The sequence below is a fragment of the Carlito syrichta genome, unplaced genomic scaffold (genome assembly GCF_000164805.1).
Source record: "Carlito syrichta isolate Samal-C Ts95f unplaced genomic scaffold, Tarsius_syrichta-2.0.1 Scaffold287765, whole genome shotgun sequence".
Classification (NCBI taxonomy): Eukaryota; Metazoa; Chordata; class Mammalia; order Primates; family Tarsiidae; genus Carlito; species Carlito syrichta.
In genome coordinates, this window is record NW_007231861.1 from 37,535 (window position 1) to 56,703 (window position 19,169).

Here is a 19,169-nt window from a genome sequence, read left to right on the forward strand (position 1 = left end):
TCAACTTGATATAGCCATTTAATGTATTCTATTAGTTTTGAACAGTGTCTTTATTTTGTCATGGCTTAGATACCATAGCTATCTTGCTATCTTGGGAATAAACACAAATTCATTTCCTGACATTTTGCAGATTATGTTCATCGTTTTTTAAAAAACTGTAAAATAGAATAAGGTGGATCCTGATTTTCTGGATGCAGATTTCTGAGAGCCCTTGTAGCTATTTTTGACTCCCGCAATCTGCTCTGCTTTTGCTGCTTGAGGAGTAATGCTGATGTGGGGTTTTCTTTTTGTCTTGGTTCTAGCACATGCAGATGACGATCCAGGCTCTCCAGGATGAATTGCGAATCCAGAGGGACCTGAATCAGCTGTTTCAGCAAGATAGTAGCAGTAGGACTGGCGAGCCTTGTGTGGCAGAGCTGACGGAGGAGAACTTTCAGAGACTCCATGCTGAGCATGAGCGGCAGGCCAAAGAGCTGTTCCTTCTTCGGAAAACCCTGGAGGAAATGGAACTGCGCATTGAGACGCAGAAGCAGACCTTGAACGCCCGGGATGAATCTATCAAGAAGCTTTTAGAGATGCTGCAGAGCAAGGGACTTTCTGCCAAGGCTACGGAAGAAGACCACGAGAGAACAAGACGGTTGGCAGAGGCAGAGATGCATGTCCACCACCTAGAAAGCCTTTTGGAGCAGAAGGAAAAGGAGAACAATATGCTAAGAGAGGTGAGTGACCACATTTTTTAGTTGTTTTGAGTTATCAATTATCTTCCCCCCCCCCCAAATTAATCAGCATCTTGGCCCAGATAAATTTATGTGCTCTGCAGTGTGCTAGTAGAAGAGAATTCATCTTTTAAGTACGCCACTGATTTCTATTCTGACTTGGTATCTTGTATGGGATGACATAGTTTGGTATGTATGCTGGCTTGTTAACTTTCTGGGTCTTTTCTTCCCTCAATCCCCTAATCTCTAAAAGCTCGTTTGTTAATAGAGGGGTTCAAAATTGTCTGTTTTTTTCTTTTAACTCATCTCTAGATTTGTTCATAGAGACAACACAACAAAACCAGAATCAGAGTAGCTAGCTATTGCACAATTTTAAAATATTAATAAGATAAAGTAAGTGGTTATCTCATGGGTGTTTGTAAAGTCCTTGGCAGCAGTAATGGATGTTTGCCCTGTGGTTTCCATGGGAACTGTTGCCTTGCTATAAAATATATGTGATAAAAATCATTTGCTTTCCTGGAGGCATGGCTAGAAAGATAGTATAAAAACACTGTTTTTTAGAAAGGAAACTTAGGCTTTAGCTGACTCAATGGCTTTTGATAATATTCCCCTTTTCTGGATAATGCTTCATTTTAAGAAGGCATAAAGGAAGAATTCATCTTACATTGAATTAAAAGAAGTTAACAACTATACTATATAGTCAGTCCATATATATAGATTTTCTTTTTCTTTTTTTTTCATAATCAATATTTTTTATTATGGTTTTGTGTGGATTTTCTATATATATGGTCAGATGTTAGATAATTTTCACATTTGGGTAGGGGAAAAAAATCCCCAACTATGTTAGGGGGAACAAAATTCCCAATTGAATAATTACTTTTAAATGAAATGTGAGGAAAGAGGTTAAAAAATTGGCATATTCCAAAAGCAACAAAAATAGTAATTGAAAAACTTATAAATTTGTAGTTTATTTTATAATTTCTCTTTTTAAAAAAATCTGAAATATTTAGTTACAGTGAGGCAATTTTCACTTTTGAAGAGAAATCATTGTTTTCTAAAAACATGATTTTATTACACAGGAAAACTATTGTAGTTCATTATAGTAAACTTAGAAAATGGATTAGCAAAGGCATAATATTACCTGTGATTACTATTAACTTTGATTATTTCTATGCTTCTAGTCATTTTTATTATTTATATATTCTTTCATTATTTTTGGGTTTACAAAATACAAAATTAGAATACTGTAGGTCATCGCTGTTCAGGATAACTAGTTTTCTGGGTGGAATGCTAATTATATTGGGAAAAGGGATTTTGGTAAACAGGGTGACTTTTAGGAAGTACCCTTTAAGTGGACATCTGAAGAAAGAGAAAGAGAAGAACCTAGCTTTAGGCTTCCCAAACAAACAAACCCAGCTTTGCTGAGCATTTGGGTAAAATCATTTTGTGAAGTGTTAACAGTTTCAAAGGCCCAATTTTTGAGGGAGTAGGAGGGTGACAAGAGGGCAAGAATATACTGCATTTAAGGAGAAGACTTGATGAGATGAGCAGTTGGAAAGGTAGTGGGAGTCAGGGTCGTTCATTCCACTCATCACATGTTTGTTGGGCACCAACTGCATGCAAAGCATCAAGGTTAGAACAGTGAACAAAACAAAATCCATGTGCTCGAGGAGACAGAATACTTGCCTTTGTAGTCCTTGCAGATAATGCAACAGTTTAATTCACAGTGCTAGAGAAAACCATTCCACTGTTTAATGAACATGATCTGATTTAACTTTTAAAATTTACTCGGGTTGTGTTTAGAGTAAATGTGGAAGGGAGACAGCAGTGAACAGGAGAGTCTAGTAAACTGCTCTAATCCAGGTTAGGTGAGTGGTGGCTTAAAAAGATTGTTGGAGAGGTACCTAATATCACTAGTTTATCAATAAAGGCAAAAAGAATTATGGGTTGGCAAACCTAGGATATCCACAGGTTATATTATTTATCGGATTATTATCTGTCTTTAAAAAAAATTGGTATTTTAGGCTGGGCGTGGTGGCTCATCCCTGTAATCCAGCATTTTGGGAGGCCGAGGTGAGAGGATTGCCTGAGCCCATGGGTTAGAGACCAGCCTAGGCAACTTGGTGAGACCTTGTCTCTACAATAAATAAAAAAATTAGCCAGACGTGGTGATGCGTACCTGTAGTTCCAGCTACTTGGAAGGCTGAGGTGAAAGGATCGCCAGAGTTCAGCAGGTCGAGACTACGGTGGCCATGGTTGTGCCACTGCACTGCAGCCTGGACGACAGAGTGAGACTCCAACAAAAAAAAAAAAGAAAAAATTGGTATTTCATTAATTCTAAGAGTCATAGTTTCCCCCATTTTAGCAATATGCAATGGAGCTAAGTCTTACACTTGATGACATCTTACAATCTCTGCCAGCAATGCAGCAGGGCTGATGTATTTGTATGTGTATTCACAAATACAATCAGAGCTGTTGATTTTGTCATCACTTCAGTTGCAGTATGAGCATTGTTAGGATTTCTTTTTTTTTTTCTTTTTCTTTTTTTTTAGGATTTCTTGTGTTCATTCATTCATGATCGCTGATGTCAATCCACGTCACTCCAAATTCTGTTCCTGGTTGCCGCTGACGTGAATTTACATCTTTGCAAATTCTGTTTCTGAATGCTGCAATGCTGTCATATGTATGTGTTATTATATTGTGCTTGAAAAGAATAGTGAGGCAAGGAGAAAGTTAACTGAGATAATTATCTGATATTGAATGTGCAATGTTGTTATTTATTGATTTACATAGTTGGTAGCAATTGCAAGTTCGTCATTATTTTGTTGCGATTAGTGTTGTATACTTGTATTTTGATATTTCAGGGTTTTCATACTTTAACTAAAAATAATTTACTGTAATTATGGAAAATGAAGAAATATGTGCTGATGAGACTTCCGAGGTCGAAGGTGAATCCAGTGACCTTATTAGTGATAGTGAGACAGATAGTGATGTAATGCTGCAATGTAAACGAAGACATATATATATGGTTTATAATCTGAATAAAAATACAGAGTATGGCATGCTAGTTGGAGTGGTGTCTGAGGCAAATACTGGATATGTGTGCTCCTTTCAGCTGTATTGGGAAAAAGGTGACAATTTAGAAAAGACCATTTCACTTGTGCTTATTAACAGCCAAAGTTTGCGGCAACCAGCTTCAGATTTTTCTTATTTTTACCTCCTCTCAGTATTAAGAAAGTGAAAAATTTGCCAACCGCAAATGTGTTAACTTTAATTGCTGTTCACTGTGTCTTCAGAAATATTTTGTGAGTCAGCATTAAAACAAAGTTACTGGGTGGAGAAAGCTGTGAAAATAGTTTTAATGATACGTGATTAAACTCTATGTTTAAATATATTAATAAAAGACTGGGCATAGTGGCTCATGCCTATAATCCTAGCACTTTGGAAGACTGAAGTGGGAGGATCGCTTGAGGCCAGGAATTCAAGACCAACCTGGGCAACATAGTGAGACCCCATCTGTACAAAATTTTTAAAAAGGTAATTAGCTGGTGTGATGGTGCATGCCCATAGGCCCAGGTACTTGGAAAGCCAAGGTGGGAGAATTGCTTGAGCCCAGAGTTAAAGCTTACAGTGAGCTAGGATTGTGCCACTGCATGCCAGCCTGGCAACAGAGCGAGACCCTGTCTCTAAAAAAATAAAGGTGAAATAAATAAGTTAAGAAAAGAGAGCTCTTGCAATTAGTATTAAAAAATTCTAGGCTGGGCGTGGTGGCTCAAACCTGCAGTCCCAGCACTTTAGGAGGCCGAGGTAAGGGGATTGCCTGAGCCCATGGACTTGAGACCAATCTGGGCAACTTGGCAAGACCTCAACTCTTTAATAAATCAAAAAATTAGCCAGGCGTCGTAGTGCTTGCCTGTAGTTTTGGCTTCTTGGAAGGCTGAGGTGGAAGGATTGCCTGAGCCCAGTAGGTTGACGCTGGGGTGGTCGTGAGCGTGCCCCTGCACTCCAGCCTGGGCGATGGAGTGAGACTCTAACTCAAAAATAAATAAATAAATAAAACAAAAATAAATTAAAAATTCTAAATGACAAAGCTTTGTATCATGTCTTATTTGGACATTTCCCCCTATTTCTTTCCAGCGCATAAAACAGTGATGTGTTCTATAATCAGTGGCATCTTAGAGTTGATGAAATATGGTAACATTAAAGTGGCATTTGTGTCTAGTAACATTTGTGATTAGTTTTCTGTTTTGTTAATAACTAGGATTCTGTAGGTAATAGGTAAATATTTCTCTCCAAAGAAAACCAAAGAGAAAAATATTAAATTTCAATTAAGCAGTGTATTTTTAGTTGTTCTGAAACTACATCATGTAGTGTGAAGTGTCATGTATTGGTAGATTTTGTATTGTTTTTGTCTAGCATCTTTCCTTTGATTTGATTGATAGACAAGTGAGGACATCTGTTGGAAAAATGCTGAATTACAGGCAAGTGCTTGGGGCTTGGATGTAGGACGTTTTAAGACTTTATAGGTTATAACATCAAAGTATGAGACCCAAACCTTGGTTCTCAGTCTGTTAGCAGAGATTTCTGACTTGGTCATGGCATTTTTGGATCTTCAGTCCATATGCCTACCAAGCATTGTCTATAGGCCAACTAAATAATATATTTCAATATGTGTTCCTATTTTTAAAAAAATGCAGATAAATGCTCTTATGATTAATGAAATACAACTTTGTTTTAAAATATTATTGCAGTCTGCTAGTTTTTTGACTTTATTATTTCAGTTAACAAACTTAGTAGTACAACTGCTATCATGTTAGGATTTGCAGAAATGTTTGAGGCTAAAAGTGCTAATATTTGAGTAGGTTCTAGACTAGGGATTCTGAAATTACCACTTCTGAAGAATGCCAATAGGAATTATTGGCAGTTGAAGATGTTAAACGGAGGAGATTGGAGGAAAAAAAGAAATAGAGATATATAGAAAAAAAGTAGACAAAATAGTCAATAAATAGGAGGAATTAAAAAAGAAAAAAGGTCTCTAGTTAGGTAGGTCTTTTGTAGTGATTTTGGAACAAGAGAACAGTTGCACACCTAATTTGTTCAGATTTTTCCTCCTCCCTTTCTTTGTTGTGTCTTTTGTTCCTTGTTTCCATTTTGACAAGATAATGTTTTTTCAACATAATGTCATTACCAGACATGGTAAAATGTTCAAGTACAATGCTGCTTGACACTGGCTGAATTGAGATGCTGAAAAAGTGGTAAGGATTCTTTCTGTTTACCTCCCCTTCTTTACTTCTGTCTCCCTTGTGTTGCACATACAGTAAACCCAGAACTAGGTGTGGAGTGTTGGAGCAGTGAATCTGTGAGGGGATTTCATGAGCAATTTGGAGCTTCTATCCTTGAACCAAGAGCACTGAGGGCTAAAATCTGAAACTTGAAAAAAAGAAATTCCAGACATAAGTATTACTTTTTAGTCACAGATGCTCCTTCCTGGAGCATCTGTGACTAAAAAGTGTATAAGTAGAAATTGACTTACTTTTAAAAACAAAGAAAATAATCATGACATTTTATTTTGAATGTGTTTTCTAGCTCCAGGGTAGTCATTATTCTTTAGTCAGTTAATGAGAGAACATGAACACACTTTTTCTACTGTCTACCACAGTTGACACTTATAACAGCATCCAGTTAATTCTGCCTCTTTTTTTTTTTTTAAATGAAATTCCTTAGGCAAAAGAAGCAAAATAGAGGGAGCAGACAGCATATTCTACTTCTTATGCTTGCTTGAATAGGACTTCTCTTCCAGAGTCTCCTCTCTGCATGAACAGTGCGATATGCTTGATGTGCTCAGTGGGAAAGGGGGTTTATTAGCTCACTAACTGCAAGATTTGTTCACAGTGAGCTTTAATGTGCAGAATTCTGAATGGAAATTTGTTGTAAGTGATGGATTTTTAAATGTTTTAATAGAAAGGCTTTATGCCTGTGAATGGTTTCAAACGCATTCTAGTTCCTTACTGTATGCAGAGGATGATTTTTTATTCAAATAGATATCTGCTTCCTTTATATTTTACTTGTATGCTTGCTAAGGTTTAAAATGAAATTATAATGGTTTCATCTTAAAATGAAGCATTTTAGAATTGCCTGTTTGGAATTAGGTAATGAAGAAGAAGAGAAGTCAGATAAAATTAGTTGAAAACCTAAATTGTCAGGTCTTTGGAAAAAAAAAAAAAGACTGCAGGATTTTAGTTTTTGAGACAGGGTCCTGTTCTTTTTACTTATACACCTGAGAGAAAGGAGCATTTGTGACTAAAAAGTAGTACTTATGTCTGAAATTTCTTCTTTTCAGGTTTCAGATTTTAGCCTTCAGCACCCGTGGTTCAGGTTGGGGGTTGCCCAGGATGGAGTGCAGTGGCATGATCATAGCTCACTGTAGCCTTGTATTCCTGGGCTCAAGTGATCCATCCTCCTGTCTCAGCCTCCCGAGTAGCTGAGACTTCAGGCATGTGCCACCACACCTGGCTAATTTTATTTTTACTGTAGAGATGGACTCTCACTATATGGCCCAAGCTAGTCTTGAACTCCTAGCCTCAAATAAGCCTTCCATTGGCCTCCCAAAGTGCTGGGATTATAGGCATGAGCCACTGTGTCTGGCGAAAAATGTAGTTTTAATGTTTTCTTTTTTTTTTTTTGAGTTGGAGTCTCACTCTGTTGCCCAGACTGGAGTGCAGTGGTCGCTCCCGGCCACCGCAGCCTTGACCTGCTGGGCTCCGGCGATCCTTCCATCTCAACCTTCCAAGTAGCTGGAATTACAGGCATGCACTACCACGCCGGCTGATTTTTTTATTTATTGTAGAGATGAGGTCTCGCTGCCCAGGTGGGTCTCGAACCTGCGGGCTCAGGCAATCCACTCATCTCAGCCTCCCAAAGGCGTGGGATTACAGGCTGAGCCACCGAGCCCGACTTAATGTTTTCAAATAGGTATAGACATACCAAATAAGAAGTGTTATAATGTATGGAGTATGTGATTTTATTAATAGATGAAGTTGTTTACAATTAGCAGGGTTTGTTTTATTTTTACTCATACATTTTAAAGTTTGACATTCATTTATTGAACAAATATTATTAAATATCGACTGTGTGCCCAATCCATCACCTTGTTTACAGTGTAGAGAATAGATCCAACATGGACAAACTGTAGACTTGGAGGAGGCTGACGCGTTTATTGTTTCAATGCAGATGAGAGATTATTACAGCTTAAACTAATGTGTTAGGTGTTGAAACAGAAGAAAACAAGTTAAGAGATTTTTAAAAAGCTTTTTTTGGATACAATATGAAATATGTAGAAAATAATATTAAAAAGATGTATAGTTTAGTAAATTATAAAGTCAGTACCCTTGTAACCACCACCCTGATCTAGAAATAAAACTTTTAACAGCCACTCAGGAACCCTCCAGGAGCGTTATCCCAGTCTGAGATCTCTCCCTTCCCTCTAAAAGGAATCACTGTTCTGGCTTTAATGGTAACCATACCTTTGCCTTTTATTATGTTTGTCACATCTATATCACTAATGTTATACTATCAATATATTGCATTATATTTAATTAATATCATTCTTTTTTTGAGTTGGAGTCTCACTCTATTGCCCAGGCTGGAGTGCAGTGGCATGCTCACTGCCACCCCACTGTCGACCTGCTGGGCTTCGGCAGTCCTTCCACCTCAGCCTCCAAGTAACTGGAACTACAGGCACGTGCTACCACACCTGGCTAATTTTTTTATTTATTGTCAAAATGAGGTCTCACCAAGTTGCCCAGGCTGTTCTTGAACCTATGGGCTCAGGCACTCTTCTCACCTTGGCCTCCCAAAGTGCTGGGATTACAGGCTTGAGCCACCATGTCTGGCCAATTAATATCATTCTTAAGTATCATCCCTAAATAATGTGGCTTTATTTTGTCTGTTTTTCAAAAATGTACTTTAAATCTCTTAATTACAGATTTCTCTTTAATTCCTCCTTTTTAAAATGCAATTAAACCATTTCTTAGCTTTTTAGCTGGAATGATAATTTAATCTTTGCAATTTCTGTGTTTATTTCATTGCAATGACTTGTCTCCTGGTGATAGGTTATATTTTCCTGCTTTGTTTAGTAATTTGTTATTGTATGATGGACATTACAGATGCAAGGTTATTGAATGTCTGGACTTTTGTGTCTTCCTTAGTGAAGTGTTGTTTTATTTTGCAAGAATTAAATTACTTGTAGATTAACTTGATCCTTTTAAGATTTGCTTTTAAACCCTGTTAAGGTATGGTTCAGTAGCCTTTCCTCTAGGGCTAAATTAGCTCTGCTCCTAAGGTTTGATCTTTCTGATGTCTCTGCTAAATGTCTTTGCTGTTCTTTTTACTTTAGCTATTTGGAACTTGAATTTTTCCCAACCCCATGAGAGCTCAGGTAGATACTTAACTCCTAGCTCCCTGAGTTGTTCTTTCCCAATAGTTCTTTGTCTGACCTTGTGGAGACTTGTCTAGCACAGACTTGGCTTGTGAATGTACAACTTAGTATTTCGCCAAAGACTCAAGGGGACTCCTGCCAGGTTAGGCACTGCTGCTTTTCTGGTGAACTTCCTTCTCTCTGTTATTCTGCTCTGCAAATTTTCCCTGCCTTTAGGGAGTCTTGCTTGTTCTACACTCTGCAAGACTGTTTGCTGTTTGGGCTTCCCCTCCTTGCATTAAATATTGGACTAGAAGTTTGGACCATCACCTTATCCTCTCTCAAGGATCATAGTCCTTTAACTGCTTGTTGTCCAATGTCTAAAAACAGTTATTTCATGCATTTGGTCTAATTTTATGGTAGCTTATAACAGGAAGGTGGTCAGTTTTGTATTTGTTACTTCCATATGTTCAGATCATGCTAATCTTGTAGAGAGTAAGAGGTATAATGGGAAATTTATTGAAAGATTTAAAGTAGATTAGCACTATGATTGGTTGATGCTTTATCAAGTTCACCCCAGTGGCTCTCTTGAAATGGACAAAGCAAATGAACACAACTAACTGGAGGCTGTTGCAGTAATTTAGGCTTAAGCTAGACTGGAAATGGAGTGAAATGGATAGATTCAATAAATATTTTGGAGGTAGAATAATTGAGACCCGCTTTTGAATTTGTTGTGGGAAATGACGATCATAAGAAATAAAAGGAGAGCTCCAGAGTTTGACTTGAGCCACTGGGATGACAGTGTTATTTAATGAGACAGGGAAGACCATGAGTATTAGGACTTTCCAGGGGGACAGAACCACTAGGATATATGTATATAGAAAATAATTTATGAGGGCGGATTGGCTCATATGATTACAAGGTGAAGTCCCACAACAGGCCATCTGTAAGCTGGACAGTGAGGAAAGTTGGTAGTGTGGCTCAGTCTAGGTTGAAGAACCTTAAAACCAGGGAAACTGACACTACAGCCCTCTGTCTGAGACCAAAAACCTGAGAGCCACTGGAAGGCTGCAGGTTCAAGTCCCAGAGTCCAAAGACCAAAATTTCTGGGGTCTGATGTCCAAGGGCAAGAGGAGAGGAAGGGGGAGAGAGCAGGAGAAAACTTCAGCAAGCTACTTCCCCGCTTATTCCACCTGTGTTTTGTAGCCATGCTGGCAACCAATTAGATGGTGTCTGCCCACATTGAAGGTGGGTCTTTCTTTCCCATTTCACTAACTCACATGTCAGTCTCCTCTTGAAACACCTAGACAAAACCCAGAAACAGTGCTTCACTAGACATCCGGGTATCCCTTAATCTAGTCCAGTTGACACCTAATTTTGACCATCACAGCTTGATTAAGGAGACTGGAAGTATGTGCTAGAGACAAATTGCAGTTTTAATCCTTTGTACTCAGATGTCCCCTCTGAGAGGACATTGTAAACCTAACAAACCACTTGGATGTCCCCTCTTAGGGCACATAAAGAGATTGTTGGTGATTATACAGGGCAAACTTATACAAGTGTGAATTTGAAAAAAATGTATGTCTCCTTGTGTTTTCCATTCAAATTGCACAAAAAAACCAAAGAGATGGAATATATACTGAAATATGATTGATTAGTTGAAAAGTGGTTTTCAGGAATCACGAGTGTGTCCTTCCAACAGACAGGACAATAAATTGCATATTATTAATGTGGGAGAAAGAAAACAAGACTACATTGTCTGCTTGAATAGCAAAACACCAGGTGGGAAACATTGAACAAATTACTATTGCACAACATGTTTCAGTGAACCTACAATGCATGTTGGTGATTGTTTTACACGTTACCACATGCTAGAAAAATACAAGATATAAAATTTTGATTTTGGTCATAAATGAGTTCCTCAACGCCCAAAATTCCATTATAATCCAAATATCGTTACAATAACATAATTGGTTCCAACACTATACTATTTGATATAAAGTGAATTGTTTTTCACTGTTTTGTAAAAAGTGTAGTTGAATTACTGGTAGGTGATCTGCAAGATGTCCCCGAGCGCAAAGGGTTAAATAGCATAATAAGGATGAGCCTTATAGAGACTTTGACTTTTAAATAGACTTTAACAGTTATGGAAGGAACAGAGAGCCAAGCAGAGGGAACAGTGACCACAAAGGCTCACTGACTGTGAAGTCAGGAGCATGACTGATGTGGTTAAAGAAAAGCAAGGAGGCTATTCGGACTGGAGCTGATTGGGCAAGGGAAAGAATTGTAGGAGATGAGGCCAGAGAGGTAAAGGGGCCAGATTAGAGAGCCTTGCAGCCAGCATAAGGACTGTGTCTTTTACTCTGAGTATAATAAGAAACTTTCGAGGATCATAAGCATGTTTTGACTTCTCTTTTTAAAATGTCACTGTAGCTGTTCTTTTGTGAATAGGAAAATCAGTTTTGGGGGACTGTTGCTGTAATCCAGACAAGAGACAAGGGTGGCTCAGACCAGAGATGGTGGAGATAGTAAGACATGGTCAGTTTCTGGAGATATTTTGAAGATAGGGTTTCTTGGTATGTTGGATATGGGTGTTAGAAAGAAGGAACTCCTGCGTTTTTGACCTGAAGAACTGGATGGACACTTATCAAGAATTGATGTAGGGTGGGTGAGATGAGGCACATCTGGAGGGGAAGGCCAGTAGTTCAGGTTTGAATGTATTAACAGTGTGACACATCTCTTAGATAGCCAAGAAAGCAAAGATGTATACAAGTACGGATTTTATCGGGAGGCCTAGGGCCTGGCAGCTTGTTTACCGACATCGCTGACACTGCTCACCACCACTAGAACCTCTGCTGTTGCTGAGTCTGAAAGCTTGAGGTAGCTGCTGCCTCTGCCACCCATTGCCAAAATTGTCTCTAAATATTCATGTCCTTGCCTTACCATGTCATGAGAATCCGTTTCAAAGTATGTGATGAGGTGTCTAACTGAGGTGATTAGGTTGTGTACCTGGGCCTTAATTACAGTAAGGCCTGGGGCAACAAGTATGTGGCATTTTCAGTTTCTGTTGTAGAAGGTAGACTTGCCCTTACAATGTGGAGTCTCTACTCCAGAAGGGAGGTCAGATATCACATAGTAGGAAGGAGTAGGGCAGAGAAGTAGATTTTGTGGGTTATACATGCAAAGGTTATAGTTGAAGCCATGGGAATAGGGCGGGGCTATTTTGCATGGCTGTGCGTACTGATTGTTCACCAAAGAGCTTCCTGCTGACGGAGCATAGGGAACCTAAGATTCAGCCTGTGCTTCATGGTAAGGTTGCATCTCCCGCAGAAGTTTGCTGTTTTCTGATTCACAGGATGTTGTTACCCTATGGGTTAAATGAAGGCCTTGGATTAGGGTTGCAGAATAGAGAAGAGTTCCAAGGACAGAAACTTAGAAAATGCCTGTCTGTGGAAAGAAAGGGAAAAGGGCAGAGGAGAAGAATTTAGAGGTAGGATAATTCTTTAATGGAAACCAGTTTATACTTTTTTTTTTTGAGTTGGAATCTCACTCTGTCGCCCAGGCTGGAGTGCAGTGGCATGCTTACAACCATACAGCCTCGACCTGCTGGGCTCCGGCGATCCTTCCACCTCAGCCTTCCAAGTAGGTGAAACCACAGGCGTGTGCTACCATGCCCAACTAATTTTTTTGATTTATTGTAGAGACGAGGTCTCACCAGATTTCCCAGGCTGGTCTCAAACCCCTGGGCTCAGGCAATCCTCTTGCCTTGGCCTCCCAAAATGCTGGGATTACAGGCTTGAGTCACTGCACCTGGCCTCAGTTTATACTTTTAAAGCTGTTCCTCCGAATAACTCTCTCTATGGTTTAAAAAAAAAAGTTGATTACTAGGTGGAATTTGGAAAGGATTGAACTGACAATAACTGTTAGGTTTAGGAACAAAGAGGTCCTGTATTTGATATTTTAGGGAGAATAGTAGAGAGGTGAGGATAGAAACTGGCTTAACATTCATTCATTCATCTCTTTATTCATTCCTTCATCTAAGAAAAGAGGAAAGGATGTGGAGGAGAAATAATTTTTTTTTTTTTTTGAGTTGAAGTCTCACTCCATTGCTTAGGCTGGAGTGCTCATGGCCACCCCAGTGTCGACCTGCTGGGCTCAGGTAATCCTTCTGCTGCAGCCTTCCAAGTAGTCAGAATTACAGGCATGTGCTACCATGCCCAGCTAATTTTTTGATTTATTGTAGAGACGAGGTCTCACCAAGTTGCCCAGGCTGTTCTTAAATTTGTGAGCTCAGGCAATCCTCTCACCTCGGCCTCCCAAAGTGCTGGGATTACAGGCTTGAACCACCGTGCCTGGCAGAGAAATATTTTTTTTTTGAGTTGGAGTCTCCAGGCTGGAGTTCAGAGGCACACTCACGGCCACCCCACTCACCTGCTGAGTTCAGGTGATCCTTCTGCCTCAGCCTTCTAAGCAGCCAGAACTACAGGCACGTGCTACCACACCCAGCTATTTTTTTATTTATTGTAGAGATGAGGTCTTGCCAAATTGCTCAGACTGTTCTCAAACCCATGGGCTCCGATAGTCCCCTCATCTCAGTCTCCCAAAGTGCTGGGATTACAGGCTTGAGCCTGTAAATAATTAATTAATTATTTATTATCCGCCAAATAATTTTCTGGGTAATACAAATTATCCAGAAATAATTTTTAATGATTGTGCTTACATGTCAGACAGTGTCTGAGGAATACAAATGACAGTTTTTACTCTGAAAGAGTTCACTAACATAGCAGTCTGGTAAGTTAGAGAAGAAGATTATTCCAAATATAATGTGGTAAGTGCTAACAGGCTATGAAGTGTAGCATGCTGTGTGAGAAAGAAGAGGAAGTACACATAATTCAGTGCAGAAGTGGGAGGGGCTTAAAAGAATTCCTTTTAAGCTAATTCTTGAATGTTGGGTAATCATTTATTATTCATTCATTCAGAATTCATTCTTTAAATATTTATTAAGCACTTACCAGTGTGACAGCTACTGTTCTAGGCACTTTGGATTCATCAATAAATGGATGAAACAAAGATCCTGTCCCTTGTGGAACTTATGTTCATGTAGAGGGCAATAGAAGGTCAACAGTACACATAATAAACCATATAATATCATGTTAGAATCATATGATAATGCTTTGGAGGATAAGTGCTATATGTAGGAAAAAGAGAAAGTAGAGCAAGATAAAGGGGAAAGGACTTGTGGCTTCTTTTTTGTTAGTGTTAAATTTTAAAATAAGGTAGATTATACTGAGAACATTGAACATTAATTTTTGTATAACGAACCTCTATACCTCTCATATACTTATCACTCAGACCTGTTACCAAAATTTCCTACCATTTTCTTGTATCCTTTTTTCCTTCTTTATCTTTTCTTTACAAAGATTTTAAAGCAAATTCCAGACACAATGTCTTCTTACCCCTGCAGACTTTTGTATGAATCTCAAAAACATACTGACTTTTCTTGTCTAACTGCAATGGCATTATCACAACTAGTGAATCTGATAATACAGAAGAGACATTTGAGCCAAGTCTAGAAGTAGGTGAAGCCTTCCATAGCAGCTGATGCAAAAGTCTTAAGGGACGGAAGCATGCCTAGTGTATTTGAGGAGATGCAGGACATCTAGGGTTGTGGAAGCATGGCTACTTAGGGAAGGATCAGAAGAGATGAAACCTTAAAGGCTACTGAAAGAGCTCTGTCTCCACTATGGGGAGCCATGATAGGTTTTTGAGTAGAGGAGTGACAATTGCAAATTTATATTTAAAAGGGTCAGCTTTAGTGCTCTGTTGAGAACGGGCTGTAGGGAAGCAAGATGGTGGGAAGTTCAGTTGGCAGGTTGCTGACTAAAAGATATGATTCTGTTTAGTGGCTCACTCCAGGTGGTAGCAGTAGAGATGGAGAGAAGGGCTTAGGTGTGGAGTATGTTTTGAAGTTTGAGTTAACTGGATTTCCTGACCAGGCTTGGGAGAGAAAGGAAAGCATTACGAAGGCTCATAGATTTTTGGCCTGAGTAAACAGGAAGTAAGGAGCAGGTGGGGGCACTATTGGGAGTTGAGTCTTGAGCACAGAGTTTGAAATGTTTGTTGAACATATGAGTGGGATGTGTAGTTGCACAGTGAAGGCTGTAGGTAGGCAGAGAGGAAGCAGAAAGTGGTGTGTATTCATAGCGGTTTATGCTGTAGTATTCTGCAGCTAAATGGGCATTGTGGGTGTTGAGAAATTACTGGTGTTTAAACTGTTAACTGTTTATGAATTAGAACTTCTGTCAGTTCATTAGGACTACTCTTTTAAGAAGGTAACTCAGTGAAATTTGCAGTTATGCTTTCTGTTTCTTTCAAACCATTTTTCCTGGTCAGGCAAGAATGAATACAGTAGGTGAAAGGTGTAACTAAAGTATTATCCTCTACTTTTATTATGTTTAAGCACTGTTTACCTGGAAAGTATTCATTTCTGTATTTCCTGAGGTCACTAGGTCACTTTGGAAGTACTGATCAATATATTCAGAGACCTTCATGGAATCTGACAGGAATATCATTTGTGGTGGTCTGGTAACTTCAGGGTGACCCTGGAAGACTCTAATATCTCCTCCTTCCTATTCTGAATTCATTAAAATTTGGGTAAAAAAAGAAAAAGCTATATTTTTCTGACATTTAAAACCCGAATTACTTAGAAATGTGTTCAACAGTCTCATCTTTCTCTGTCTACCTGTATTCCCACCTGAGAGAGATTTTCATCATGGGTAACCAGGTGGTTGTTAATCTGGGGGTGGATGCTGTAGAAAGTATGTTGTCATCATAGATGCTTTCAGTAACTTTGTGCATTGCAGACTGACTGTGCTGGCTTTTATTTCTCCCTTTGAAAAGGGAGCATTTCTAATTCCCCTTTGGGATTATTTGGAGTTCTGGTTTAGATCTTGGAGTCATGTGGAAGATTGACACACCACCCTGGGGATGTGCTGTAATTTCAACTGTTGTAGTAGTTGCTGTCTTTTTGACTAATTTTAAATAACTAAGTGTTCAGAGAGGGATCTTCCTCTGTCTGCATGGTTCAATTAGCCTGAATATAGTCTGTGACTTTCTTGAACCCCAGGAAAATGTTGATCACAGATAAAGGAGTCAGTGTCTCACAAGGCTGGATATTCTCCCTTTCTTTTCAAAAAAATAAGAGTGAGGAGCGGGGCACTTACTCTCTTTTTACTTCTCTTGTGTAGGAAATCCATCGTAGATTTGAGAATGCTCCTGATTCTGCTAAAACAAAAGCTCTGCAAACCGTTATTGAGATGAAGGTAAGTGAGAATCTAATGACGAATTTTATGAATCATTTTACACTTTTAAGTAATCAGACACTCTAATGTGAGTTTTAGAAAATGGTATGCAATATTTCACTCATTTTAGAGATTGAGAGTAAGAGTAAGACTTAGTGAAAGTAACATCTTAAAAGAATTTCAGTTTCATTTCCTTTCAGTTTTAGATCATAATTCAGATTGGTCCAAAAAGAGGTGTCCGGAATTTCTTTAAATCAGCTCAGTCTTCTTGATCTCGGGAATTCTTTACTCAAAGTGACAGGCTCACTTCCTCCATTTTTAAGAAAATATCTACCAAATACCAAGTCTAGGTAACCATAATTTGTCAGTTGTTCTCAAGTAAAAATAGTGTTCCATGAAAAAAGTACTGAATTCAGCTTGCAGCTCTCAAAGCAGTACACAAGTACTTTTCCATCATACTTCATCATACTAACCATTATACTTCAACATGCAGATTCCTTTCATACCATTTTGTCATGCAAAATATTAAAAAGATGCATACTCGAGGGTTGACGTTTATTAAAAGTAATACTTGTTTACTGGTTCCCCAAGGACATTCTTTTTTGTTTTTATTTTAGAGACAGTCTCGCTCTGTCACCCAGCCTGGAGTGCAGTGGTGTGATACTAGCTCACTGCAGCCTCAAACTCCTGGGCTAAAGTGATCCTTCCACCTCAGCCTGCATGGACTTTCTTAAGTGAAGCAGTCTTAAACATTTTGTTGTTTTTCTTTTTTCTTTTTTTCTGCAAGTCATTGAAGACTCTACTGCGCCCAGCTAAGTTTTAAAAAATTTATTATAGAGATGAGGTCTTGCCAAGTTGCCCAGGCTGTTCTCGAATCTGTGGGCTCAGGTAATTCCCTCACTTCCCAAAGTGCTGGGATTACAGGCTTGATTTGTGTTAAGGTGCTAGCAGTTTTGCCCACCATTGCTTTAATAACTTTAGAGCAAATGTTAACACATGGAAAAGTAAATTAATATCATAGTATTGTTATGAAAGTAGTTTTGACCATGTAGACATTGTAAAAGGCCCTAGGGGATCCCTAGGGTTCTATATATAGAAAACTCTGCTTTAAGTTAATGAATGTTAGAAATCTTTAGGATGTACAGTATGGTGATTAAGAGCTTGTTTTCTTTATTTTTTGAGTTGGAGTCTCACTCCACTGCCCAGACTGGAGTGCAGTGACACGCTCATGGCCACCCCAGCATCAACCTGCTGTGCTCAGGCGATCCTTCTGCCTCAGCCTTCCAAGTATCCGGAACTACAGGCGTGTGCTACTGTGCCTGGCTATTTTTTTTTAATTTATTGTGGAGATGAGGTCTCGCCAAGTTGCCCAGGCTGTTCTCAAACCTGTGGGCTCAGGCAGTTCCCTCACCTCCCAAAGTGCTGGGATTATAGGCTTGAGCCACTGCACCTGGCCAAGAGCTTGCTTTTTAAATTAAACTCCCTGGACTTAAAAGTCTGGTTTCACTTAGCCATTTGTGTAACATGGAGCAAGTTACCCAACCTTTTTATGCCTTTATTTCTTTATTGATAAATAGTGATAATAATAATACCCACCTAGTAGGTTGTTTTTGAGATTTATATTAGTTAAAACATATAAAACATTTTGAACAGCATCTAGCACATAGTAAACATTCAATCCATATTAGTTGCTGCTGTTATTTTTTATGAACAATATGTTCTTTCTTATAAAAACTATTATAGATAGGGCCCCCTCCCAACTTCTGCATATTCCCTGAAAAGCTTAACACTGTGTGTTGCATTGTTGGGTCTTTATTTAATATTTGTCAATATAACAAGAATATTTAATCATTGGTATATAACTAATGTTATGTAAAATAGGTACTTCTTAGGTGCTTATAAGAACTGTTATTTTAATTTGCATGATTTCTTCTTATAATTTTGTTTATACTATGTACATTTTTTACTGTCAATGGGGAAATAACTTACCAGACAAATTCCAAATAGTTGATTCTGGGTTCTTTGTAGTTAATTAGTAATCTGGAATAAAACCTTGTAAAGGACCTTTAGAATGGTTTAATTGTATGTTTTCCCTTATTCACATTCACCAGTAGTTTTTTTTTTTTTGTACATTTTATTTCCTAGTCCCCATTGGCAACTAAGAATAAAACACACGATTAGACCTATGTTCACAGAATTGTTTCTTTACTTGCTTCTTGACAGAACAGAGAAGTGTAATAGTATTGATTGGCAGTGGATCTATTTTAAGTTGTGTTAGCCTTTAACCATCCTGCTGAGAAATAAGAGATTCTGGTAGCCCAGTGGGGTCAAGTGGATGTTAAGCTGAATCACAACTGAAACAGCTGAACTGCTGAGAGTGTGGTATTAGCTGGAGAGAATTATGAAAAACTAGAATAGTCTTTGGGGGAAAAGGGAAAGGAAGATGATTGATAAACAATGTACGAACCCAGTAATCTTCAAGATGATGCAATTTTCTTTTCTCTCCCTTCTTCCTGCCCTCTTTTCCACCATCTTTTCTCCTTCCATTCTTTCTCTCTCTGCCTTTCTTTCCCCTCCTCTCCTTTTTCTACTTTTTTTCTTTAGCAGTAGAAGAGCAAGAGAGAATTACTGTACTGTCCTGGGTTAGAGTTTTTCTTGGTAGATGCAGCAGCATGATTGAGATGCAAATGAATTGGGAAATGGTGTTCTTAGTGAGGTTGGGGAACAGGAGAAGAT

General features: G+C 38.7%; 1 protein-coding gene across 1 annotated transcript in view; it reads left to right on the forward strand.

The window, feature by feature from the left end:
* Window positions 1–279: 279 nt before the first annotated feature.
* The window catches only part of LOC103255025 (ELKS/Rab6-interacting/CAST family member 1), a gene marked incomplete at its 3' end in the record, with an annotated part of 346,229 nt that continues 327,339 nt past the window's right edge, over window positions 280–19,169 (forward strand). The window contains exons 1-2 of the mRNA XM_021709939.1: window positions 280–719; window positions 16,380–16,454. Of these exons, the coding sequence (XP_021565614.1) occupies window positions 306–719; window positions 16,380–16,454 (489 nt within the window). The remainder of the gene's footprint in view (window positions 720–16,379; window positions 16,455–19,169) is intronic.